The sequence below is a fragment of the Calypte anna genome, chromosome 1 (assembly GCF_003957555.1).
Source record: "Calypte anna isolate BGI_N300 chromosome 1, bCalAnn1_v1.p, whole genome shotgun sequence".
In the NCBI taxonomy this organism is placed as follows: Eukaryota; Metazoa; Chordata; class Aves; order Apodiformes; family Trochilidae; genus Calypte; species Calypte anna.
In genome coordinates, this window is record NC_044244.1 from 194,390,406 (window position 1) to 194,417,483 (window position 27,078).

At 43.9% G+C, this 27,078-nt stretch overlaps 1 protein-coding gene across 3 annotated transcripts in view; it reads left to right on the forward strand.

Moving 5' to 3' along the window:
- Positions 1–229: 229 nt before the first annotated feature.
- Positions 230–27,078, forward strand: part of INTS4 (integrator complex subunit 4) — a 40,590-nt gene continuing 13,741 nt past the window's right edge. The window contains exons 1-16 of one of the 3 annotated variants that reach the window (XM_030464379.1): positions 230–312; positions 1,698–1,892; positions 6,460–6,577; positions 8,987–9,093; positions 9,285–9,470; positions 9,857–9,907; positions 10,574–10,662; positions 10,919–11,039; positions 11,544–11,615; positions 12,584–12,758; positions 15,968–16,173; positions 19,024–19,166; positions 20,124–20,239; positions 21,701–21,834; positions 22,613–22,770; positions 26,238–26,331. In XM_030464379.1, the coding sequence (XP_030320239.1) occupies positions 259–312; positions 1,698–1,892; positions 6,460–6,577; positions 8,987–9,093; positions 9,285–9,470; positions 9,857–9,907; positions 10,574–10,662; positions 10,919–11,039; positions 11,544–11,615; positions 12,584–12,758; positions 15,968–16,173; positions 19,024–19,166; positions 20,124–20,239; positions 21,701–21,834; positions 22,613–22,770; positions 26,238–26,331 (2,019 nt within the window). In that variant the 5' untranslated portion in view covers positions 230–258. Of the gene's footprint in view, positions 313–1,697; positions 1,893–6,459; positions 6,578–8,986; positions 9,094–9,284; positions 9,471–9,856; positions 9,908–10,573; positions 10,663–10,918; positions 11,040–11,543; positions 11,616–12,583; positions 12,759–15,967; positions 16,174–19,023; positions 19,167–20,123; positions 20,240–21,700; positions 21,835–22,612; positions 22,771–26,237; positions 26,332–27,078 lie in introns of those variants that run through there. The other 2 variants (XM_030464387.1, XM_030464391.1) reach the window with 2 other exon arrangements.

Below are 27,078 nucleotides of genomic sequence, written 5' to 3' on the forward strand. Positions count from 1 at the left end.
GGAGCTGATGGGCCTGAGCCCCTTGGCCTCTGTTTGGCTGCGGGGCGAGCCAGGCCGCAGTCTCCATGTCAGGCGGGCGTTCCCATAGCAACGGGGCGGCCTCCCTCCTCCCCCTATGGCCTCCTGACCATAGAGCGCAGCCTCCAGGAGGGAAGAGCGGATGCTCCGTGTGGCGCCTCCCTGTGGCGCATCGCGGGCGACTCTGTGGCTTCTCTTCCGGGTTGCGCCTACGGCGGTCGCGGAGGATCAGGCGGCGCCATGGCGGCCCACCTGAAGAAGCGGGTTTATGAGGAGTTCACGAAGGTGGTTCAGGTAATGCACGCCGTGGGGCCGGGCCTGGGGGGGCACAGGTCCCGTGAGGCGGGTGGAGCTGCGGGAAAAGCCACCAGCCTCGCCTGGTGGAGGCCTCAGGGCTGGGGCGGCCCATGAGGGGCTGGGGAGGAGCGGGAGGGGTTGGGAGGTGTCTGCAGGGAAGGGCAGGGTGCTCCCTTCTGGACGGGGAAGAAACGACCTGGGAAGGGGACGTGGTTTCCCCCAGGCCGGGGTGGGGAATGGCAGAGAGATCATAGAATCATAGAATTGGCTGGGTTGGAAGGGACCTCAGAGATCATCGAGTCCAACCCTTGAACCACCGTTGCGGTTGCTAGACCATGGCACTGAGTGCCACATCCAGTCTCTTTTGAAATATCTCCAGACACGGAGAATCCACCCCTTCCCTGGGCAGCCCATTCCAATGCTTGATCACCCTCTCCAGAAAGAAATTCTTTCTAATATCCAACCTCAACCTCCCCTGGCACAACTTGAGACCATGGCCTCTTGTCTTGTTGAAAGTCGTCTGGCAAAAGAGCCCAACCCCCACCTGGCTCCAACCTCCTTTCAGGGAGTTGGAGAGAGCGATGAGGTCTCCCCTGAGCCTCCTCTTCTCCAGGCTGAACAGCCCCAGCTCCCTCAGCCTCTCCTCATAGGGTCTGTGCTCGAGTCCCCTCACCAGCCTGGCTGCCCTCCTTTGGACCTGCTCCAGATGGGCTGCGATGGGATGGTGGGGCTGGGAGAAGTTGTGCTTGCTCTGGGCTGGAAGGGTCTAGAGAACAAGTTTTATGAAGACCAGTAGTGAGAAAAGGATGCTGAAGGGAGACCTGCTTGGTCTCTGCAGCTCTCTGAGGTCAGGGTCAGTCTTTTCTCCCAGGTAATAAGTGTTAGGTCAAGAGGAAACGGCCTGAAGTGGCACCAGAGGAGGTTTAGATTGGATATTAGGAGAAAATTCTTCACCAAAAGGGTTGTCAGGCCCTGGCATGGGTTGCCAAGTCCAAGTCACCATCCCTGGGGAGATTTAAAAGACACAGATGTGGTGCTGAGGGACACAGTTTAGTGGAGGCCTTGGCAGTGCTGGGTTAAATATTGGACTTGGTGATATTAAAGGTCTTTTCCAGTCCAAGTGATTCTGTGATTCCATCATCTGCCCTGGGCTGGGGAGAGCAAATGGAATGGGAATGTTTCCTGGGGACAAGGGTGGGACCTGGGTGGGATGGGAACTGCCCCAGAGGGCTGGAAATCTGTTCCTTGTCAAGAGAGCTGAGAGAGAGGCCACTGGCTGCCATGGGGGGCCAGGATCTCCCTCAGGCTTGGTGCTGAGGCAGTGTTCACTCTTGGGTCAGGATTTGCTCAGTGTTCCTCAGCTGTTGTCCCTCTGCCCACAGCAGCAGCACGAAGATCTCTCTGCTAAGAAACTGAGGCTGACCAAGCCCAGCAAGTCAGCAGCACTCCACGTCGACCTGTGCAAAGCCACCTCCCCTGCAGATGCCTTGCAGTACCTGCTCCAGTTTGCCAGGAAACCTGTGGAAGTGGAGAGTGTGGAAGGGGTGGTCAGGATCCTGCTGGAGCACTATTACAAGGTAGGGAAGCTGGGAGCCAAACATGCTTCCAGAATCCTCTTTCTGGTCTTGTTTTCCTGGGGTTGGATGTGGAATAGAGTCACAGGCTCCTGGTTCTGATTCTGTTGCCAAGAGCCTGGGCTGCTGGAAGCTCTGGGGGAGTGGTCCTGTGGTTCTTGACCCAACTGATTCCTGATGGTGTTATTGGGCCTCTTTGCTGCTGGTTTCAGGAGCCAGTGCCAGGGTTGTGACTGTGCTGTCCCTGCAGTTGGCCTGGGTCGTTAGATTTACAGCAATTTAACAAGAGACAAAGATGGGAGAAGTTTTCCAGGGAACCTGGATGCCCAAAGCTCAACAAAAAAAGATTCTTAACAGCAAAAATAACAAATAAATAAATGAAGTAACATGTGAGTTGTAGTATCCAGGTAGTGACCCTTCAGGTCATGATGATGGAAAGGCTGAGGTTGGAAGGGACCTCAGACATCATCTCCTCCAACCTCCCTGCCATGGGTAGGGACACCTCTCATCCAGACAAAGCTGCTCAAAGCCTCATCCAGCCTGCTTTTAACACTTCCAGGTAGGGGACATCCAGTTCCAGAGTCTCACCACCCTCATACTGAAGAAATTCTTCCTGACATCCAGTCTAAACCTCTTCTCCTTCAGTTTAAAACCATTTCCCCTTTTTCTGTCACTGGACAGGGGATGAGGTTCAACACGGCCAAGTGCCGGGTCCTGCACTTTGGTCACAGCAACCCCATGGGGAGCTCCAGGCTGGGCACAGAGTGGCAGAAAGGGACCTGGGAGTCTGGATTGACAGGAAGCTGAACAGGAGCCAGCAGTGTGCCCAGGTGGCCAAGAAGGCCAATGGCATCCTGGGCTGGATGAGGAAGAGCGTGGCCAGCAGGTCCAGGGAAGGGATTCTGCCCCTGTGCTCAGCTCTGGTGAGGCCACAGCTTGAGTCCTGTGTCCAGTTCTGGGCCCCTCAGCTCAGGAAGGAGCTTGAGGTGCTGGAGCAGGTCCAAAGGAGGCAACTGGGCTGGTGAAGGGATCCAGCAGAGATCCTATGAGGAGAGGCTGAGGGAGCTGGGGGTGTTGAGGCTGGAGAAGAGGAGGCTCAGGGGAGAGCTCATCACTCTCTGCAACTCCCTGAAAGGAGGTTGGAGCCAGGGGGGGGTTGGTCTCTTTTGCCAGGCAACTCTCAGCAAGACAAGAGGCCATGGTCTCAAGTTGTGCCAGGGGAGGTTTAGGTTGGAGATTAGAAAGAATTTCTTTCTGGAGAGGGTGATCAGACATTGGAATGGGCTGCCCAGGGAACGGGTGGATTCTCCGTGTCTGGAGATATTTCAAAAGAGACTGGATGTGGCACTGAGTGCCATGGGCTGGGAACTGCAGCAGTAGTGGATCAAGGGTTGGACTTGATGATCTCTGAGGTCCCTTCCAACGCAGCCAATTCTGTGATTCTATGACACTCCTATGAAAAGTCCCTCTCCAGCCTTCCTGTTCCCTTCAGGTGCTGGAAGGCAGCTATAAACAAGGTCCTTTTCTTGAGGTTGAACAATCCCATCTCCCTCATAGCTCCTGGGTCATCTTTGTGGCCCTCCCCTGGGCTCCTTCCAACAGATCTGTGTCCTTGGGATGGGGACACCAGAAATGGATGCAGAGGATAAAGCAAAACTTTCTTGCACCTGACCAAGCTGCACTCTAGGCTGAAATATTTGTCGCAGATGTCCTTGTGCTATTCTCTCTGTCTTTCCAGCTGAGCCTCTTGGTTTTTTAAAACTTAATCTGCAGCTTAGAGCTTTAGTTTCTCTGTTTCTGTACTTTGCTTCTTTGTGTTCTTTTCTGTTCCACATTTTTTCAGTGGGCCAATGTTTTCATCACTGGAGTGGCCCCCACTCAAAAGATTGCCCAGCTTAATGCAAAGCTTGACCCAGCCCATTTCTTCTGCCATAAAGAAGCCTGTGGTTCCCAATCAAATAATTCAGTTTATTTGGGTTTGGGGTTTGTTTTGCAGCTTCCATTAGAAGACAGACACTTAAATTTACAGATGAGGTCCCATTCTCAGTGTTAGAGAAACCAGGGTTTAAAAACCATCTCAGTCCTGTAGCAGACATTGTTTTAGTTAAGGACAAAATTCTTCAGAATTTTCTTCAGAAAATCAGAAAACTTGTGCTTGAGCTGATCATTCAGAACCCTGAATGGGTGGAAGTTTAAGGGACCTGGGAGTCTGGATTGACAGGAAGCTGAAGAGGAGCCAGCAGTGTGCCCAGGTGGCCAAGAAGGCCAATGGCATCCTGGCCTGGATCAGGAACAGCTTGGCCAGCAGGTCCAGGGAAGGGATTCTGCCCCTGTACTCAGCCCTGGTGAGGCCACAGCTTGAGTCCTGTGTCCAGTTCTGGGCCCCTCAGCTCAGGAAGGAGCTTGAGGTGCTGGAGCAGGTCCAAAGGAGGCAACTGGGCTGGTGAAGGGACTCGAGCACAGACCCTTTGAGGAGAGGCTGAGGGAGCTGGGGGTGTTCAGCCTAAAGAAGAGGAGGCTCAGGGGAGACCTCATCACTCTCTGCAACTCCCTGAAAGGAGGTTGGAGCCAGGGGGGGGGTTGGTCTCTTTTGCCAGGCAACTCTCAGCAAGACAAGAGGCCATGGTCTCAAGTTGTGCCAGGGGAGGTTTAGGTTGGAGATTAGAAAGAATTTCTTTCTGGAGAGGGTGATCAGGCATTGGAATGGGCTGCCCAGGGAAGGGGTGGATTCTCCGTGTCTGGAGATATTTCCAAAGAGACTGGATGTGGCACTGAGTGCCATGGGCTGGGAACTGCAGCAGTAGTGGATCAAGGGTTGGACTTGATGATCTCTGAGGTCCCGTCCAACCCAACCAATTCTATGATTCTAAGTTGTGTGGTGATGTGTGTTTTCGTAGTGTCATTCTTTCATTTAAGGTGGTGTTCCAGCCTCCTGTTCCTCCCATCCCTTTTTATTATGACAGGACAGTCCCCAAACATTCCTGGTGATCTCTGAAATGGATCAGAAAAAATCATCTGGCTTTTCCTTTTTCCTTTGTTTTCCCACCCATACTTCCCATAACCCCTCTGGCTGGTGCAGGGAATGTGTTGTGGGGAGTGTGGGGAAGCCCAGGGGTCAGGATACTGCAAGTTGGTGTCCTCAAAGAGTGTCCTGAGGTGATCCTGAAGGTCCCTTCCTGACTCCTGAGGCTGCTCAGGACAAGGGATCAGAGGCACCTGCACCTCCTGGTGGTTTGGTCATGGAAAGAGCAATCAGACCTGAAAACTACAAGGATAATTTTCTGCAGTTTCGTGCTCACAAACCATTAGAAGGAGGGAGAAAATCCCCTCGGGGAGGGGAAGCTGCTTGTAACTTTCAGAACCACACCACAGACATAAAAAGGCATTTTAAAGGCATAAAAAAAACCTTTTAAAAGTGTCTTTATGTGTCCTTTTCAAAATCATTGATCATGGACTGAGGGAGGGGGTTGTCTGTTGATTCAAAGAATGTGAGCAAACACCAGATATAGAAACACCACAGTACTGTGGAAATCCCTGCATCCTGCCACTGGTGTAAGGAATCCAAGGTTGTTCAAGCTTATAATTTCCACTGAAAGGAATAATTTTCTGAAAGAAAAAAAATGCTTCTTAGCTCACATGAGGAAGACATTACACCCTTGGGTATTTGGTCACTTGGAGGGGGTGTGTGTGATCCTGAAGCCTCTCCAGAGCACTGCTGAAAGGTGTGAAGTAGGATTTGTAATATTTCTGCACATTTCTGCACCTCTGTGTTCAGCATTACACAACTGCTTGGGATGAACTGAGTATGAAATCCAAACCTCTTTTTGTCTTTCTGCCCTGCATTGGGTGTCCTTGGCAACAGGAGGAAAGAGCTTCCAGTTACAACCAGAAGTCCTGTGTGCACAAGCCTTTAGAAGACTGAAAATAACTTTGAAATGGACGAACTTTTAAATATTTAGTATTTAAATATTCATTTTAAATGAATATTTTGAAGCTTATTTATGTAATTATCACCCATGACAGCTTTTGCTGTTGCTTAAATGAGCAGATGTGTGCAGCTAACATGCTTCTCTTGTTATTTTTTTACCTTGCTGTGTTTGGTTTCTTTCTTTTGAAGAAGATTGACAAGGTTCCTGCTCCCCACCCTTTAGAGAGACATTTGTTTTCTGTAGCTGCTGCTTAGCAGAGGTCAAGAGGCCAAAGTCTCAGTTCACCTCCTAAAATCCTCCTGTTTGTTCATTAAAAACCTACAGACATACATTTGAATTGAATTTTCATACATCAGCACTGAATTTTCTGGCATCTTAGAAACCTGATTTAGTTAAACTTTACAATTTCAAAGAAAATGAAAGTAATCTTGAGGAATTATGAATAAAACAATGTACTGGAAGCTGCCCCATAAGTATTCTTCTCTAGTTAATTTTTCTGTGGGAATGTGCTGTGTTTGCATGGAGGAGGAGCAGTAAAATTCAGACCCTTGTGCTGAATTAGAAATTGCTCCTGCCTGGGTGCAGTGTTTTATTCTTTCCAAACTGGAAAATGAATGAGGGTGTCTCTGATTTCCTTCCAGGAGAATGATGCCTCTGTAAGGTTGAAGATTGCTTCCTTGCTGGGTTTGTTATCAAAGACTGCAGGATTTTCCCCAGACTGCATTATGGATGATGCCATAAACACACTCCAGAATGAGAGTAAGTCTGGTTTTTCAGGGGGTGCTGGAGATCAAGGCAGGATCTTGAGTTAACTTTTAAACTTTGAGGACAGTGGCAAGTCCCTTATGTTTGGAGTGAGTAAAAGCTGGAGGGGGAAATTGTTGCTCTGAGTATTTGGTTTTGACTTTTGGGAATGATGACAGACATGATGACAACCACGTTGTGAGGAGGAGAAAAATGTTCCTCAGGCCTGCCTGCTCTATGCTTTTATTTTAAGGGAGTGCAAAGTTTGTTTTTGCATCTCTGTGTCAGAGCTGTTGCCTCTGAAGCACTCTGTGCTGGAGAAGTCTTGCTCAAAGTGCAGTCTTGTTTGAAGATGAGTTTTTTTCTTATTAGAGTTTTTATCTCACCAGAGCTAATGCAAGCAGCCATTAGGCCATTAGCACTGGCTTTGTAGCAGACAGTAAAGTATAGGTTGTCTTTTTTATGACTTCTTTAAATTCTATTTTTTGATATTATGCTCTCAAGTTGGTATGTGCTTTACTTGATCTATGTGCTGTACTTGATGTACTGTGATTTTGTGTCATTTATAGAATCAAATAATGGTTTGGGTTGGAAAGGAGATTTAAAGCTCATCTAGTCCAGACCCCTGCCATGGGCAGGGACACCTCCCACCAACCAGGTTGCTCCAAGCCCCATCCAGCCTGGCCTTCAACATTTCCAAGGATGAGGCAGTTGCACCTTCTCTGGGTAACCTGGGCCAGAGTCTCACCACCCTCATCTTAAAAACATTTCTTGCTTACTTAAGCCTCCCCTCTCTCAGTAACTGTTGCCCCATGTCTGTCACTACAGGCCCTGGTAAAAATACTCTCCTTCTTTCTTATAAGCCCCCTTTATGTAATGAAAGGCTGCAATAAGGTCTCCCTGGAGCATTCTCCAGGGTGAGCAACCACAAGTCTCATAATCTTTCCTCACAGTAGAGGTGCTTCAGCCCTCTGTCCATTTTTATGGCCTCCTCTAGACTGGGTCCAATGGGTCCATGTCTTTCCTGTGCTGAGGACTCCAGAGCTGGACCCAGCACTGCAAGAAGGGTCTCACCAGAGTGGAGTAGAGGGGTGAAATCCCCTCCCTTGACCTGCTGGCCACACTATTTTTGATACAACCCAAGACACAGTTGGATTTCTGCTCTGCAGGTGCACATTGCTGGCTTGTGTCCCATATTCCATCCACCAGTGCCTCCATGTCCTTCTTCATAGGGCTGCTGTCAGTCCCTCCACCCCCCAGCCTGTATTGATACCATTTACAGGACCACCATGCACATGACCTTGTTGAACTTTTTGAGGTTGGCTTTGCCCACTTCTTGAGCCTCTCAGGGTCCTTCAGGAGGGTCTCCCTTCCCTCCAGCATCTTGACTGCACCACCCAGCTTTGTTGGGAAAGTTTTTGGAAGAAAAACAGAAATATGAGCAACCCTGACTGTTTAGCTCACTCTGGTTAAAGCTAAATAGTCAGGGTTGCTCACATGTCTGTTTTTCTTCCAAAAACTTTCCCAACACAGCTTGGTGTTGTCAGCAAACTTGCTGAGAGTGCACTTGATCCCACTGCCCCTGTCATTGATGTAGATATTAAACAGTATTGGTCCCAGTACAGACATCCCTTACCACTGGCTTCTGCTGGGACACTTAGACACTGACTTACTCACTGGACATGACCATCCAGCCAATTCCTTCTCCATCTTAACAGTCTGTCTGTTCAAATCATCACTCCAGTTTAGAGGTAAGAATGTTGGGGTGCTCCAGTGAGCTAAACTTGAGTGGGCAGTGAAGGCTCTGTCCACAGGAGTGTAGCCAGCAGGTCAAGGGAATGGGTTATTCCTTTTGCTCAGCACTGGGTAGAATGCCACACCAGGTTTTGGGCTTCTCAGTGCCAGATAAGTGCCTGCTCTATGCCTTTATTTAAGGGAGTGCAAACTTTGCTTTTGCATCTCTGTGTTAGAGCTATTGCCTCTGAAGCACTCTGTGCTGGAGAAGTCTTGTTTGAAGATGAGTTTTTTTCTTACCATCCTGCAAGCTGTGTCACCAGAGCTAATGCAAGCAGGCATTAGGCTATTAGCCCTGGATTTGTAGCAGACAGTAAAGTATAGGCTGTCTTTTTTATGACTTCTTTAAAGTCTATTTTTTGATATTATGCTCTCAAGTTGGAATGCCACATCAAGTTTTGGGCTCCTCAGTGCCAGATAAGTGTTGCTAAGGTTGAGGGAATTCCTCAGATGGCCACCAAGGTGGTTGGAGGCTGGAATACATGATATAGAAGATGAAGCTGAACTTCTTCTGGCCTTTGAAAGAAGGCAGCTTCAGGAGAATGTTGCAGCCTGGATCAGCCTGTGGGTCTGTGGTTGGTGAGGGGCTCAGCAAAGCAGCACATGGCCTTTCCCTGTTTTGTTTTGCAGAATCCCATCAAGTCCTTGCTCAGCTGCTGGACACCCTGTTGGTGATTGGGACAAAGCTCACAGAGAATCCATCTGTCAGGATGAGGCTGGTAGAGGTAGCCTGCAAGGTAAAGTGGCTTCCCTGCAGCAGGAAACTTTTCATCACTGCCACAGAAAGAAAATACAGAGTCATTGTTTAAATTATATTCGTTTTTCTCAACAGAATTTTACAATACTAACATTTTGTAACTGGTAGGAGAAGTTGTTTCCAAGGGGTGACAGAAAAGAGCCCAGTTATGTCTGTTCTTCCCTTTAATAGCATCTGACAGATTCTTCCCATGGTGTAAGAAATAAGTGTCTTCAGTTAATTGGCTGTCTTGGACCAGTGGAAAAAGGTGTTGCAAAAGAAGCTGAAAGCCAGGCAGCCAAAGATGTCCAGAAGATAATAGGAGATCATTTTAATGACCAGGACCCTCGTGTTAGGACAGCAGCTATAAAAGCCATGGTAAGTGTTGCTGGTGCAGTGGAATAAACTCTTTTAGGTTGTGTAAAGAAGCTGGTAGGAGGCAGCCAACTAATCCAAAGAGGTTTGAGCTAGAGGTTATTTAATTAACTTTGTAAAAATCCACTTAGTGGATCAGAATTACCTGGAAAATAAGTGAGGTGTTGACATTTGAGATTAGTGTGAGATCTTGAAGAGCATTTTAGTGATTTGTAGTAACTGCTGTTTCAGCTAAAGCTGAGGAAGCCAAGATGATGTAATATTTTAACTATAGCAGTAATCAAGAAATGCAAGCAGTTAACTTTACTTAAAAAAAGTGGTGAAAACTTAATCTGTGTCACTTAAACCTATAGTTACACTTTCTTGTGGTTTCTTTTTTTTTTCTGCAGCTTCAGCTTCATGAAAGAGGGTTGAAATTACAGCAGGCTATTTACAATCAGGTAAAGCCTTGTATTAATTTGTGTTTATTTCATACTTGTTTCCATATCTTGCTTTCTAAATTCTGTACAATGTGCTTTGAGAGGAGGGCACTGAACAGAGGTGGAGTATTGTATACTTGGGGTGCTTGTATTCCTTATTGTCCTATGGCAGTGGAAATAAAAGTCTGTTTTGTATTTTGTTGTGCTTAAATGCACTAAAACGTGGTTTGATTGGCATATATTATTTATTGGGGGACATAATCATGGAGAGGGCAAGGAATGAGGTAATAATTCCTCTCATCTGACAGTTTTCAAGTTGTAAACCCTTGTTCATTGGAGCTTTCACTTGAAGCCTATGTTGGTTATGTCAGAAAGGCTCTAGAGCTGAAGCCTGTATCAATATATTGAGTGTACAGGTTCCCATTTTGTGCTTGCTGCCCAGTCCAGGCAATTCAGGAGTTTTACAGCAAGTCACTGATTGACTTTACTGAGGATTAATCTACCTGGTCAAACTGGGAAATACTAGGTAATGGACAGACAGGCTGAATTTTGTAATCTGGCCTAACTGATTTCTGGTAAGGATCCTAAATGTGCTGTGGGAAGGGAATGACAGTTCAGGTGGGGATGTGTATGGAATGCTGGACTGTGAATGTTTATGGAATGCTGGACTGTGAATCTTTCTTTCAGGCCTGCAAGCTGTTGGCAGATGATTATGAGCAAGTCCGTAGTGCTGCTGTTCAGCTCATTTGGGTCCTCAGTCAACTTTATCCTGAAAGGTATGTGCTGTGTGCACTGGGACTCAACCTTTGGCATAGTAATCCTCCTAATCCTGAGAGTTTTGTGCTAGTCAGTCTCAGGAGTAGCTGCTACAAAACTGCTGCATACAGATTGCTGCTCCTTGGTAACACTGCACTGCTCTGGGTGAAGTTTTTGGTTTTGCAAATCCATGGGAATTTACCATTATTATTTCTTGCTTGATGCCATCCAGCATAGTATGGGATCAGTGTTCTGATTGATGTTTTTCTATCTTAGCATTGTCCCAATTCCTTCTTCTAATGAAGAAATTCGTTTGGTTGATGATGCCTTTGGAAAAATTTGTCATATGGTCAGTGATGGTTCCTGGGTTGTTAGAGTACAAGCTGCTAAGTTATTGGTAAGTTGCATTCTTTTCCTGTCTGAAAATAGTTCATCTCCTGCTACTTCACCTTTCATGTATATTTGAAAAGAAATGGGAGGATGTTTAAAAACTGCAGAGGTGAATTTCTAACAAAATCCTGAGAAGTGAGAGAGGTTGAGGAAGCCCAAAAGTTCCTCTGTTCAACTCTGCAGTGAGTCTTCCCTTGAGCATAGAGGGCTGGAGTATCTGAGAAAAGAACAAATACTTGGCAAAAAATTCCCTCCCCCTGCTGCTCCAGCACAGGACATAGAAACCAGCAGCACTCCAGAAAGAACATTTTAACTTCATCTGGAAAATAAAATGTTATGACCATCTTAAGTAAACTTCTTTAACATATGGTAGTGTCAGGAATCCTATAAAGCTATTAGGATGAGTTGATGAGGTTGAACACCCTGTTGGGGTAACTCAGGAAATTCTCTGGTGTAATTTACAATGTTCCTGTTGCTTCCTTTTGATATCTTGTTTGTTTTTTTTCCTAAGGGTTCTATGCAGCAAGTGAGCTCCCATTTCTTAGAGCAGACCCTGGACAAGAAGCTCATGTCAGATCTGAGGGTATGTAAATGTTTGGTTTTACTGTGTGCACAACAGGTGTGTTAATGCTGAGTGTGTTTGTTCACCATGTCCTTGCCTCAGGGTGGTGGAGAGTTAATTGATGGTGACAGGTTTTCTTTTAGATTAAAGTCAATGAAGCAATTGCTAGTTTTAGATTTCATTAGCTGAGCATGTAATCAACAGCTCTAGGCTATTCAGGTTTTGCAGATGAGAGGTAAAGTTTGTGTTCTTCTGACAGCCTTTAAGCTGAAAGCTTTATTTATTGTGTTAAGAAAGATTACACCCTAGTTTTAGGAGCAAGCTTGTGGAAAGTTCCTAAAAGATCCTACCAGGAGACCCAGACATTTCAAGGGACATGAGTAGCTACAAGCTGGGACCCCAAAAAACTTTTCAGTAAAACTCTTTCCTAAGCATCTTGCACCAAGTATTATTTTAATATTTTTTTTCATCTGCAAAAGAAAGATGAAGCTACAACTGCTAGAATTTGTGGGCTGCTTTGTAAAGTCCAATAAAGAAAGGTGCTGCATGTCTGTCTTTACAGCTTAAGGAGAAAGGAGATGGGCTGGTGAGCTTGTCAAGTGAATAGCACATTTTACACCTTGCTGAAAATGGTGCAGTATTTAAAAATATTAAGTATTAAAGTATTTAATTGCAGTTCATCAAGCTGAACTGCAAAGAGATAGCATCTGGTCTGGCAGATCAGTTATTGGATACTTAACTTTATCCAGATCCAGTCTGGCTGTTGTTATAATGGATGTCTAAAAATATGGTAATTAAAATATATTACTTAGTGTAAATTAGAAACATTCATTTGAAAAATATATATATTATTTTATCATTTTTTTTGCATTTGCCTGTCTCTGACAGTGCCTAAGCTTGGAGCTACATCTGTTTTCAAATCCAATAAGATAATTCAGTGTTTTGTTCAGTCATCTTTAAAGTTTTAACTGGAAAACTTGTTTGGACAGAGGAAACGCACTGCACACGAACGTGCCAAAGAACTCTACAGCTCTGGGGAGTTTTCAAGTGGCAGAAAGTGGGGAGATGATGCTCCCAAAGAAGAAATTGATACAGGTGCTGTCAACTTGATTGAATCAGGAGCTTGTGGGGCTTTTGTTCATGGCCTGGAAGATGAAATGTATGGTAAGTGTTAACTTATTATGGAATGAGTGAAGGAGGAGGTATGTGCTGGTTGGTAAGCCTTGGGTTTTGGAGGTGTTTTTTGGGGCAAAATATCACTTGGCTGTAGTTGTTTGGGATTTTCTAACAAATCAGGGGCTTCAGGGTGCTGGGTTTTTATTCCATTGTGAACTCTTGATAGAGCATTTGCTTCGAAAGTGCTCCAGTGTTGCCCTTTAGATAGAAAATTTCATTGAGTATCTCAACTGTTTATAGGGAGATTTTTTTTTTTAAGTTTTAGTAAAATATCTGGTAAGAAGTGGTTGCTTATGTCAATTTTTTTTTAATGTCTTAAATTTAACAGCTTCAAGTAGCTCTAAATTGGCAGCATTAGTTGCTGCTGTTTGAAATTGGTGTTTTCTCTTCAGGAAGAACAATTAAATTTTACAGAACTTGTTTAAAACATGACATTACAAGGAACCTGTGTCCATGCAGCCCAGTAATCATTCCTCTTGTAAGCACAACAGCCTCCATCCTACCAAAGGTTACAAGAATCAGTGGAGACAAACCCATGTGTTTTTTCAAAAGATTTCAGAATCAAATAACACCCCCAAACAGAAGTTTTCATTTCCAACTCATTTTTTTTTCCATGGCCAATTTGTACCCATCTGTACTCAGCCAGGGGTAGGTTTCAGATTAAATAGTTGCTGCTCCTCTCAGGGCCTGGCTCCCCTAATGAGTTCATAGTTTTCATTTTGCAGAGGGCTAAACAGGCTCCTTTTAGGCCCTGTTGCTATAAACATTTTCCCCTTGACCAGCTAGAATGCATTGCCCTTGAAAATTGGTGACTGGATCTGTCTGTCTTCAGGTACTTAAGTTTCAGGTGAGGTCTTCCTTGCATCTTTAGCATGTTTGTTGATAATTTTATTTCTTTAATGAAAATACCTGTGTCCTGAGGTCACATTTCCCTGTTCCTTAGTGCTCTTGCATTGGTGTCCTGTGATCATCCTATGATGGACTTGGTGGCTGTGGTCTCTTTCTCCCAGATTATATCTGAGCTAATCTTTATTATAAAAATAAAGATAAAAAGGATAAATTCAGAGTGTCAAACTGGAACACAGACATTCTTCATCTCTTGGGTTTGGCTGGAGCATTGACCACACTGACAGCCTCAGGAAAGTCTGTGTGCTGCCCTTCCCAAACCAAATTTCCCATGGGTAAATTGAAGATTCCTATTTCCTAATGCTATGGGGAACATCTGGTATTTGCCTAGAACCCTGAAAAGGCTGAGCTCTGAATGTTAGTCCTGAATTTGCTTTTAATGTTACTGGGAGGACAAGGCTAAGTCAGTAAGTAGAAAACCACCAAAACAAAAATATCACTGTAGGTTGTGTTGTAAAAGTTGATTTGTTGTTCCATGACTCCTGCAGAGAAAAGCACATTTTCCTAATACCTAAAACCTCTCCCCAAAGCTTGAAAATGCAACTTTGCTTTTTTTTGAGTAATAGTAAAAAAATACATATATTTAACTGGCTCAGTCCAATGACCTGTGAAACACATTCTCCAGTTTCTTGTGCCTTAGTTCTTGTGGCAGTGTGGTGCTAGCAGGGAGTGTCAATACAATAAACAGAGGGGGAATATACACAAATCTGTGAATAATGTAGAATTCTTCCTCCACTGCAGCATTTCTAAACACTGCTGAGCTCTTTTCTTCCTTCCTTGCAGCACTGCTTCATTTGTTGAGTTACATGTTGCAACTTCCATCTAAATCAGTGTGTTGGCTCAGGAAAGCAATATTGGCAAAATCTATTTCTCCTTTAACATCTTGGTTTTAATGACCACAGAGACTTGTAGCTGGGACAAAAGCTTTGTTACTGAACAAGCAGGGGTCTCACTGTGTTTGGATCTTTCTGCTTAATCAGAATCATCATGAATCAGATTTGTTCCTTTAAGAACAGTAGGCCTAAAAGCTACATACAAATTCTAAGTAAATGTTTTCAAGATGAGCTAATTTGAATGAAAAATAAAAGTATAATTAAATAATGCTTGCAAGACATCAGAATAATATTTATGTGCTGGGATCATAAAAATGTTATGGAAGGGAGGGAGGATGGCTGCAGGAAAAGAATTTTGTCTCCACTTCAGCTTGTTATATTTGGGTATTATCAATTCCTCCTGTGGTTTTCAGCATGAATACATACTGAGCACCTTTTGATGCTTTTTTGCTTAAATTATGAGTAATTTTAATAACTAGGTCTCACCTTCTTCCTTTCTTTTGTAGAGTTCAAAGTCATGAAACAGAGGAATTTCATTGTGTTTACTGCTGAAATGCTGATGCTCTGGGGCTTTTCAGCAATTCATGAAGTGCTACCTAGCAAGTTGGAAACACAATGAGCTATTAAAATGTCAGGAAGAATAAAACAAGCAGAGTTTAATTAGCTGAATTAGTTTGCAGCATTAATGCTGCACTCACAAAACACTCTATGAAATATGTAGTCTTTACTGCTGGGTAGGAGACCTATTTTTCACCCTCTGCAGGTGCTTGCAGGATGTCCTTAGCTTCTCCTGCCCTTAGCCCAGTGCTTAAATAGTGTGAGGCCTGGCTGTTGGGTGCCATGCCCTGTTCATAGAGTCATAGAATTGGCTGGGTTGGAAGGGACCTCAGAGATCATCAAGTCCAACCCTTGATCCACTACTGCTGCAGTTCCCAGCCCATGGCACTCAGTGCCACATCCAGTCTCTTTGGAAATAGCTCCAGACACGGAGAATCCACCCCTTCCCTGGGCAGCCCATTCCAATGCCTGATCACCCTCTCCAGAAAGAAATTCTTTCTAATCTCCAACCTAAACCTCCCCTGGCACAACTTGAGACCATGGCCTCTTGTCTTGCTGAGAGTTGCCTGGGAAAAGAGACCAACCCCCCCCTGGCTCCAACCTCCTTTCAGGGAGTTGCAGAGAGTGATGAGGTCTCCCCTGAGCCTCCTCTTCTCCAGCCTCAACACCCCCAGCTCCCTCAGCCTCTCCTCACAGCATCTCTGCTGGTTCCCTTCACCAGCCCAGTTGCCTCCTTTGGACCCACTCCAGCACCTCAATCTCCTTCCTGAGCTGAGGGGCCCAGAACTGGACACAGGACTCGAGGTGTGGCCTCACCAGAGCTGAGTACAGGGGCAGAATCCCTTCCCTGGACCTGTTCAACAGCACTGACACTGAAGTCCCTCCCTCTCTTTTCCATAGAGGTTCGGATTGCTGCGGTCGAAGCCCTCTGCATGTTGGCTCAGTCCTCCCCTTCTTTTGCTGAGAAGTGCCTGGATTTCTTGGTTGACATGTTTAATGATGAAATTGAGGAGGTGAGACTGCAGTCAATACACACAATGAGGAAAATTTCCAACAACATCACACTGCGGGAAGACCAGCTGGATACTGTGTTAGCTGTCTTGGAGGTAAGAAGTTCTTGAGGGGGGGAGGGAAATGCAATTTTGTTTGGGTTTTGAGGTGTTATAACTACAGAATGCTGTTCATAGAGTCACAGACTGGTTTGGGTAGGAAGGGACCTCAGAGATCATCTAGTTCCAACCTCCCTGCCATGGGAAGGGACACCTTCTATCAGACCAGGTTTCTTCAAGCCCCATCCAGCCTGGTTTTGGAACACTTTCAGGGAGGGGGCACCCACAGCTTCTCTGGGCAACCTGGGCAACCTGGGCCAGGGTCTTATTACCCTCTCACTCTTCTTCCTATCTCATCTAAATCTTTCCTCTTCCAGTTTAAGACCATTATCTCTTTTTACCTGTCACTACATGCCCTTGTTAAAGGATCCCTCCCCAGCTTTCTTGTAATTAGCCCCTCCTTCTGAGATGAAAGTTCATTGTTGGGGTTTTTTCCCTCTTCTTTGCACACCCCCAAAAGCTCCTAAGGTCTAGTAGCCTGTAATCTCCAGGACAGCAGAATACTTCTGAAATAAGTGAATTTCAGATAAAAACTCTTCCCTTGCTCACTGTGCTGTTGCCTCATGTACATTTCCTTCTGTCTTGCTTTGTGGCCCAGCACTCTGCACCACTTTATGTTGAATACAACATCATTTGATTCCTGTTTTTGTTCAGCTGCTTTGGCTACACCTTTGCTATCCAAGCTAGGGACATGGGCCTGAAGTCTCTCTTCTGGCTGCTCAGAGGATTTGTTGCCATGCTCTGCAGTATAGATTCTGCATTTCCCACCCAGTCAGTGCTCAGTCAGGTTCCTGGGCACAGCTGCTGGTCCTGGTTGATGGCTTTGATCCAGGAAGAGGAAGCAATTCTTGCCAGTATTGAAAGAGTTGTCTCAAACTGCTTCCTCTCAGACCTGATTTATTTTCTGAGTTATAGCCCTTGAGGCATGGTGGGGGTTTTTTTGGTTCTGCTGTGTGTGGCAGGCAAGTCTCTGCTGGTCTTGGGTACTCTCCCAGCCTCAGGCAGAGGTGCAAATCAGCTGTTTCTGTGTGCTCTTTGCTTGACCCAGGGCAGCAGTGGCTTCTTTCAGTTGTGCCCCAAGAAAAAGCAAACTAACCAGACTATTCTGTGTAACCAGTGCTGTGAAATAAGCTCTGAGTTTGCAAATGCAGCAATGAGTTTCAGGTGCCTGACATTTTTGTGTTGTTTCTTTACATCTGTTCAAGCTGGTGACTTGTGCATCAAGGCATAAAAAGGTCTTGGTTAAACTGGGGTTCTGTCTGTGCTGACATATGTATGAAGAACCATACAGGAATTATGGTTTATATTGTAATTATTATCAGGTATATTATTATCACTATGTTATCAGGTGTTAGGATAACTGAAATGTGAGATTTATTAACATTTTAATTGATTTGTCTGATTATGAAAAATGCTTGTTTCTGTAAAATCCATCTTCCACCACCAAAATAAAGGATATAGAAAAATGGTATTAATTTTGGTGCCTAAATTGGATTCAAAGGTGTAAATGCAGAACAGCTGGGTGCAGGGGTAACTTCTGTTTTCACCCCACTGCTTTGGCTTTATCTGAATAAGTCTACCAGCTAATCCTTGCTTTTCTTACCAAGCTTTGGATTCTGCTTTCCCTCTTGTTCTTCACTTTAGCTTCTGATGAGTTGTGCTCCTCTTTGCTCCTTCATAGTCTTTTGTCCCACTTGTCTCTGTAGCCCCTCCAGTGCAACTCACCTGAAGGATTTTATCTCCATGGTCATTTTATTCCAGCCCTTGGAATATGTCTTCTCTTTTGGTCATAGTCTGCCTTCCAACACCCAAAATAAGGAACAGCTGAGCAGCCCTGCTGGGTTTTCCTTCTGTGATGGGTTGTGTGTATTGGTTGTCATTTGAAAGCCTTTACAAAAGGACAGCTCTTTCTTCTTTTGTGTCAGACAGTGATGAATGAGCTGTTGATACTTAGCAAATTATAATTTGAAAAAAAAAAAATAAATACACCATTGAAACACATCCAGTTCTTGTATCCTGTCAAATTTTCACATTCTATCCCACAGTGCCACACAAATACTGATAAAAACAAAGCAGAATACATTGATATGGAATGGAGAGGTGGTTTTTGGCAGGAGGAATGTAATTAATTAAGCTGGAGTTCAGCCACAGCACTTCTAAAAATACTGCTTAGAGGGTGTATAAGCTCCTCTGTACAACATCACCCTGGCCTAAAAAATAAAATGGGTGCAGTGTGACTTTAAAAGTAGCACTTTAGGGATCCCCTAACAAAGGTCCTGACCAAAATTACAAATGTGGGGGTTTTTTGGGGTTTTTATTGTCCATATATCCATCTGTGGTTAGGTCAAGTACCTTTATCCTATAGATGATCACTCTTAATCAAGTCTGTCCAGCCACTGACATCTCCTCAGGGCTTATGCAAACCCTTTGGAGGTTTGGAGGTCCTTCATGTGTTGGAAAGATAAAAGGCTTCTCTGAAGAAGATAAAGCAAACTTTGGTGGTTGTTCTGCTGAGTTACCCTGAGCCTTCTTCTTCTATTACTGCCCATGCTTTAGGGTACAACATCACCCAAACCAAAGAGTGATTTTGCTCTGCTTGGGAAGGTCAGCAGTGAAGCAGCTCCCATTCCTTCCAGGAAATGAAGCACATGGGTGGATGGGAGCAGCAGGAGTTCCCTGGGCTGATCTGTGCTTAGCTAGAACTAGAAATGCCAATGTTTTTTTTGGGTGCCTTCAGTACTAATTCAGTCAAGGAACAGAAACTGCTGCCTTTAAATTAAATCTGTCTGCAGGCACATCTTCTCTTTCAGTTCTCAGTGTCTGTTGTTTTGTTGGGGATTTTTTTAGGATTCCTCAAGAGACATTCGGGAAGCTCTTCATGAACTGTTGTGTTGTACCAATGTCTCAACTAAAGAAGGAATCCATCTTGCACTGGTGGAGCTGCTGAAAAACCTGACCAAGTATCCCACAGACAGAGAATCCATATGGAAGTGAGTGTGTGTTCAGTGTCCTTATGTGTTTGTTTTCCTCTTTTTTTTTTATTAATGGAGGCATTGGACAAATACTAAGCAAGTTAAGAAGGGAACAGGTATTGCAGGTGTGCAGTCATCTTGTTCTGTAACTATTTGGAATAATAGTTGTACTGAGCATTGTACATATTATATAAAACTCCTAGAAAGAGCCCACTACTGCAGGCACTCAAAACATTACCAAAGAAGATAAATTCAGTCTTGAGTTTAAAACACCATCTTTTCTATGGAACTGATGTTTTGTGCTTGCTTGACACTGCATTAAACAGAAAGTATTTACCAGGAGTGGACTGTAGCAGTTGTGACAAGTGGGTTGGCTGTGTGGCATTGTGTTGTTAGAGGGACTTTTTCTGTCTGACAAAAACTGAACATCTGTGTGGGGTGGTTTTGGTTGTTTGATGGAAGCAACAAAGGAGCTGATGCTCAATACATGGTTTGAGATGGAATTTTTGAGTGTTTCTTGAAACAGTTATTTTAGTCTGCTTTGTAATCTTCCAGTACGCTCTTAGATTGGTTTTGGAGTTTGGGTGGAGTTTGGGGTTTTTTTGGTTTTGTTATTTGGTTGGGTTTTTACCTCCTCACTCCTTAATTTCTGAAATAAAAAACACACTCATTGGTTAGTGTTGAGTATGAAAACTTTTCTTGGTTTGTGTAGCTCCAGGTGTTAAGTATTTCTTGGACAATTTAAATAAGCAATTCTTATTACTGCTTGCTTTTTCAAGCTGTCCTCTCAATTTTCTTGGATCCTGTCAAACCTTAATGCAAATACTCTGCCATGTACAGACAGCAGGCTTGGACAGTAGTATTGTGACACTGACCAACACCTCAAATTACCACTGCACCATCAAGTAATAATGCTTTAAAATGTATTTTGCAACATGCATGTTTACTAAGAAATATTTCAATCTGTATTTTCAGATGCCTGAAGTTCCTGGGGAGCAGACATCCCACTCTGGTGCTTCCTTTAGTCCCAGAGCTGCTGAGCACACACCCATTCTTTGACACTCCAGAACCAGACATGGATGACCCAGCCTGTATCTTTTTCATGAAGCCACTTGATCATTTTGACTCCTAATAGATTTTATTTGTGTTTTCCTGCTGCTCACCTTTGTTATGCCATTCCAACAGTAGCAGAGGATCCTGCAGCTATTTCTGAATCTCTTTGCCATTTGGTTTTATAACTCAGCAAGTGATGGAATACCTGTTACCTGGAACCATCTTCCTAAATACCAGTGTATAATTGGTCATTTTTTTCATGATGAATAATCTGCTTATCAAGAAATTTATCAAGATTCAGGCTTTGTAGATGAGCCTTTTGCTGTGAAAAACTTTGTCTAGTTTGCACTGATCAGGATGCTTTAGGTTTTAATTTAGAAAGACTGGTTTTCCTTGTCTGTTTTCTTTTTAGGTAAAACTTCTATCCTGACTGTTGTCCTGTCTCTCAGTGCAGCAGTAGCTTGCTGTAAATTTATCTCTGTATTTTTTTTTAATAACTTAAAATTCTTATATTCATGTGAGCACTTCTAGTGCTTCAAAATACAAACTGTTATTGTTATATCATTATCCTGAGCAGCAGGAGATGCCTTGGAAATGCAAACTACCATTTTTCCATTGTTTATTCTCTGTGCTTCCCTTCTGTGCGATGTCCAAATGTAATGTTATTTCTGGTGTGTCCTGAGAGATGTTAGGCTGGAAGAACTCTCTTCCTCTGTGGAATTACTGCTTATTTCTCACACCAGTCACAGGCCAGCAGCTAAAACTTCTGTTCAGAGTACATAAAAACTCTGTGAGAATAGATAAGGGCAGAGAAAGATTGACCCCATTCATCAGATTTGTAAGTATTGCTTGTAAGTAAATTTATCCTATGAGTTGAGGATTGAAGGAAAAGTGTGAAGGAGAGAGCTGGTTTTTAGCTCCATGCACCTTCCTGCTCTGAACCAAAGTGTATTATCTTAGAGAGTGTTCTGGAGGTAACTTGCCACCAGATGTTATGGAGATATGATATGAAGACAGACCTGTGGATATGTTTTGGGTATTTTTATTCCACAGTCATCTTCCAGTGTTTGGTCCTCTGTGTAAGAAGGATGATTTTCAGGGGTTAACATCATAGGAGATCAGCAATTTTCAAAGTCTCAGAAGTAAATGTAGGATTTTAGGTAGGGTTTGGGTACCAAACCAATAAGCACTGTGTAACAAACTCCACTGGATGAGCCCCACGTTTGTGATCCCTGGCTCCTATCCTTTGTGTTTCCTCTGAGCTGGGCAATGTTGGCAGTCACATCCATCATCCAATATGGCTCATCCTGTAATGTTTGTGCTTTATAGTTTGTTTTCAGCTGCTCAGACAGCTGCCTCTTTGGGTTTCGCTCAGAATTCACCAACTGTAAAGACTTTCTAAACGCTCTCCAGCAGAGAGGGTTGTGAAGTTGTTTTAACTTGCCATCCCTTAGGAGCTCTTCTTCATGTTGTTTTTCTTTAACAATCCATCTCAATAGACATTGCTGTTCTGGTTCTGATTTTTAATGCTGCTAAAAGTTGCCCAACAATGCCTGCCCTGTTCTCTGATCATACATTCAGACATTATGCCTATCTTCGAGACAGTCTCTCCCATCTGGTCCCTCCACTAAGAGTAAGTTAAACTGCTTTGGTTTGCACTTCACCACTTTGTTATGAATATTGCTGGTCTCTTTCATGTCTGTCATTGGTTAACACTTGGGTTCTGAAAGGTTTTTTTGCTCTCAAGCTCCAAACAAATGAAGATTGAAATGTACATTAAGTAAGGAGAGCCAAAATCTAAATTATTACAATATGGATTTTGTAATATTTTGTGGAGAATAATAACTTTATTGCTCTCAAGTGAGAACAGCACATGGTTTGCTGGTTAGGAAAGAATACTGGGAGGGCAGGATTCCTGGGAGCTTTCTGTAGCTCTGACTGGGAAAGGGAGCTGAGCCTTTGTAGATCTTCCAACATTTGACTTGTGTCCTACCTAAACGTTTTACTTGTGGGTGAGATGTTTTTTCTGCTGCTCTGAAGCATGTTTTTCCTTCATGGAAGTACAAGTGAGACTGAAGCTGATTGTAAGTGTTATTACAACTCAAAATTAATTGTGGTTTCTGTGGTCTTGGACTTCCCTTGGCTTCACAGTGTCATAGTTAGTAGATGAGGAAGATGTTTTTCTCCAAGGGATATTGAAGTTTAACCTGAAGTTCTCTGGGTGCAAGTGGGTTATAAAAAGGAGAGCATTAAGTAACAAAGAGAAAAGGTGCAGATTTGAAATGCTTTATGTAAATATTGAATGTAAAGAATGAATCAGCTCTCAGTTGGAAGTTGTTAAATAATGTGGCAACGTTTGTGATGGTTTTTTGTTAGACTTTTTTTCTATGCACATGTTTCTTCTTGCTTAGTTGCCAGGTAGGAAGCTGGTGTCCTCTCCTGTCTCTCCCAGAATCACACCACATGAAGATCCTTCCCAGCAGTTTTTGCATCAGAGCCTGGAGAGGGTTTACAACCTTCAGCACCTCGACCCCCAGGGGGTACAGGAGCTGCTGGAATTCACCATCCGGTAAGGCTGTGAGATCACCTCTTCATGGGAAGATCAGTTGGGATTCCCAATTGGGATTCCCAATTCCTCTGAGGCAGGTGCTTTGCTTCTGAATATTGGTGGTGTGCTTTGCCCTCAGGGACTTAGCCTGAGCCTTCCTCTAGATAAGGAGATATCACCAGATAATCCTCTGGTGATAAAATAGCATCTGTGGTCTGTTTGGAACAAAGCTGATGGGCTCAGCTCTGGCTCTGCCCTGCTGAATCATCAGTGTGTGTTTCAGGACAAGATCTTTTCAGAGCATGGTAAGGGTCAGATAAGGGTACTCCTGGGATGTTTGTTTTGTGGTAAAATACACTTGGTTTTCATGGGTGACAGCCTTGTGTGTCATTCCAAGCTCTCCATCCCTGTACAAGTCCCTCATTATGATTGTAGCATTCCCAGTGTACATGCACAGGGCTTTTTTTGGGTTTTTTTGTGGCAAGAGAGAGGTTGTCCCCTTTGCTCTAACAATTTCCAGGTTTGTGGCCTTTCATTCAGCAGGATAGGCTCTTGTTGGGGTGCTTTCTTGCATTCCTACCAACAGCCCCCCTTAGAAAGGACTTTGGCATTCTTCATCAGTGTGAAAATCAGAGTTTTTCCTGGAAGAGACAATGTGATTGTGTGTTGCTGTCTGCTGCTGTGTAAATGTAGGTGTGCAGGATTGCTGCATGGATGTGGGGTTTATGCTGTGTCTTCCATTTCATCTAAGGACCAATTTAGACAAATGAAACACTTGAAAGGTGTTTCAGTGGGGTTCTTCTTGTTGGAAAGAGGAAGAGAGCCTGAATTTGAGAGTTGGAAAAGCAATACAAAAAATGCTTTGTTTGGAATATGGAATTCCAAAAAGCTTTATTCTTTTCCTTCCCTGCAAATAGCTGCCTTTTCTCTGTGTGTAGCTATGAATCCCTTTCACACCCACCTGCAGTGGCAAATAAAGAGTGTGCTCCTCACTGAAAACCCAACTGTGGAAACTCTATAGTTTGTTTTCAGCTGTTTGGAAGTTTTGGTGTGCAGTTTGAAAACCAATCTCAAAGCATTTATTGCACCAACCTCTTGAAATAGTGTTGTGGTTTAACCCCCAGCTGGCAGCTCAGCCACTTCTCGCTCCCCCCCTGGTGGGATGGTGGAGAGAATCAGAAGGGTCAAAGCAAGAAATAGGTTGAGATAAAAGCAGTTTAATAGGTAAAGAAGCAAAGCCATGCACACAACCAAAGCAAAACAAGGAATTAATTTACTCTTTCCCATCAGCAGGCAGGTGTTCAGCCATCTGCAGGAAAGCTCCATCACCTCTAATGGTTATTTGGGAAGACAAAGGCCTTTCTTCTTTTTCCCCCAGCTTTATATTGCTGAGCATGATGTCCTATGGCATGGAATATCCCTCTGGTCACTTGGGGTCAGCTGTCCTGGCTGTGTCCCCTCCCAGCCCTCTGTGTCACCCCCAGCCTTCTCACTGCTGGGGTGGGGTGAGAAGGAAAAAGCAGTAACAAAAAGACCTCTGCAATAGCAACCCTGCTTTCAGCACAAACCCAAAACCAGCTACTACAAAGGCAATTTGCTCAATCCCTGCCAAAACCAGCACAAACAGGTGATCTCTTGGCAGAGCATCCAGAATCTCAGCACAATGAAAAGTCTGGAAACCTCACAGGCTGTGAATGTTTTCTGTTTTGAGTGTAGGACTTGTGTTGGAAGTGGCTGCAAATGTAACTTGAGTGCAGTAAAGGACAGTAGAGCTGATGGAAATTATTGTCATGGCTTTTTCCTGCTGGGATCACCACCCAGGAGCTGTACTAAAGCAGCTGCTGGTTTCCACCCTTAAGGGAAGATTTAAGACAAAACCAAAAAAAAAAAAAAACCCAACCAAAAAAGACCATTGAAGGTTATTTTGTGGAGAGCAGGAGTTTCTTGCACCAACAGTTTGGTTCCTGAGAGGAGAGGGATAGAGGAAGCTCACAGTGGTGGATTCTCCTCCTTTATTGATATTGTCATCAGAGGAAGACAACCCAGACATCATGGAGCTGGTGTCCACTTGGGATTTACATTCCTACTTATGCTCAGGACCAATGCTCTTCCCTCAGGCTCTGCAGCTGAAACTGCAAGGAAGGCTTTTTAAAGCAAATGGGTCTTTGTGGTTTGGTTTCTCCATCCATACAAAAGGATTTTTATTTTTTTTTGGCTTTAGGGAGTTTTGAAATCTCTTAAGATTTGTAAGGAAATAGAATTAGTGGAACTGGGAACTGTAGGAGACTGGGAAATGGAATATTGCCTAGCTGTTAGCTGAGGGATGACATTCTGTTCCTCCTTAGTGTGTCATGATGTGTTAAGTGTGACGTGGGAATTAAGCACCCTGGAGTCTCTTCTTCTCTCTCTGGGAAAAGATGAAATGGAGTCACAGTGCTCTGCTGCTGTTGCATTGCAGGAAGGCCCCAGAAATGCACAGCCCCTCTGCTTAGGAGAGATTTTCTTTGTTTGCAAATTATACAGATAACAGCATGGATTTTTTAATTTTTTTTTAATGTATTAGTGCTCAGCACTCTTCTGGTTTGGCAGAGTCAGAGTTTCAGAGTTGTATCATGAACACAAAGATAAATATAAATAACCAAAGGGTCATCTGAACTAAAAAACATTCTTTTTAGTAACACAGTAGGAAACATGGAAGGAGAGTGACAATTTTAGTACACTTGGCATCAAAGCAAAATGCAGAGAAGAACAGAGGTGAGCTGAATTCACACTCTGCATCATCCTGTTTTCCAGTAGCAAAAGATGAGGTTTGTTTTCTTGATATACCCTTGATTTTAAAACATATCTAAGAGTAGGGAATTAAAGCCTTTCTGGGTTCCATTGACTTTTTAATTTCTTCTTTCTGTGATGCTAAAAGCTACTTCTTATTGCTCTATGATTTACAAGAAATGTTGCACCAGGCAGAACACAGCAGCAACTTGGCCAAACACCAGTACATCAGATTTCAGCTTTGTTTCAAAAAGGCAGCAATATTCCAGATATCCTTGGTTGTGTGAGCCTGACATGTTCCTAACAGCCTTCCCTTGCCAACATAAAGAGTCAGATTTCCCAGCAGTGCAACACAAATGGGTCATTTGCTGCTGTTGAAGTCTGGAGTGTTTTCAGTTAATCTGGAGCTGTTGGGCAGGATGGTTCCCACAGGGCTGTGGGGTAATGTGGATTGACAGACTTACTGCTTCCACTCCTGTGCTCCTGTCAGCCTCCAGGAAGGAAGGAGATGCCAAGTCCCAAGGTGCAAACTGTTCTGTGCTGCAAGCTTTGCTACTGGTTTTGGTCCTTTTTCTAATGAAAAAGCAAGATTGCAGGAAGACTTGGCTTCATTGTTGCTGGTGCTGCATTCTGAGTGCGTTCAGATTAAGCTGCTTGCTCTCTCAATGTCATTTTTTTCTTTTTTCTTTTTATTTTTTTTTATTTTCCATATGCTTCAGTGATCTTCAGAGGCTTGGAGAACTGCAGTCAGAACTGGCAGGGATGGCAGATTTCACTGCAACTTACCTCCAGTGTCAGCTGCTCCTCATCAAGGTTTGATTTTTATCTTTGGGTTTTTGGTAGTTCTTCAAAAATGCCCCCCAGAACAGCAAACTCATGTTTGGATATTTGTGCTCAAAACTGGTGTAGGATGAAAGCACAGCTTCTGTGGACTTCTGATATTCCTGCTTCCCTTCTGTGACAAAGAATTTATGCAGTAACTTTGCCTGTGAGCACACCAGTGCAGATCTGTGCTGTTGTACAAAGGGTTTATGTTGGGCCACAAGCATTTTACCAGCACAGAGTTCATTTTCTTTCAGAAATCACAATGGAGGCAACTACTCTGTAGCCTTTTGTGTTATGAGAGTAACTTTTCTTTGCTGGTGGCCACAGAAATATTTTTTGCTGAACTGCTGCTGTAAGTGTTTTCATAGACAGTGTTTTGTAGACAGCTTTTTTGGCACCAACCCCAAAGGAATTCTTTAGCCTTGATTGAGCAAAATATCAGTCATGCCTTCCACAGTGCTGAAGTGGTCTCTCTGGTATCAGGAATGAAGTGGTTACTTTGACACCATGGCAGAAACCCTTCTCAAAGTCAGCTTCTTGCTGTAAACAGGAACTTAACTTTTTACTTCACTTCTCAAGCCATCAAGTGGCAAGAATATTCAAGTCTCCTGGCATTCTTTAGGTGTTTGAATGTAATTTACACACATGTAAAGCAAGAACTAAAGCAAGCAACAAACAGGTTTCCCTCGGGGGCTCAATAAGAGGTTTTTTTTATGTAAAACCAAGAACAGATTT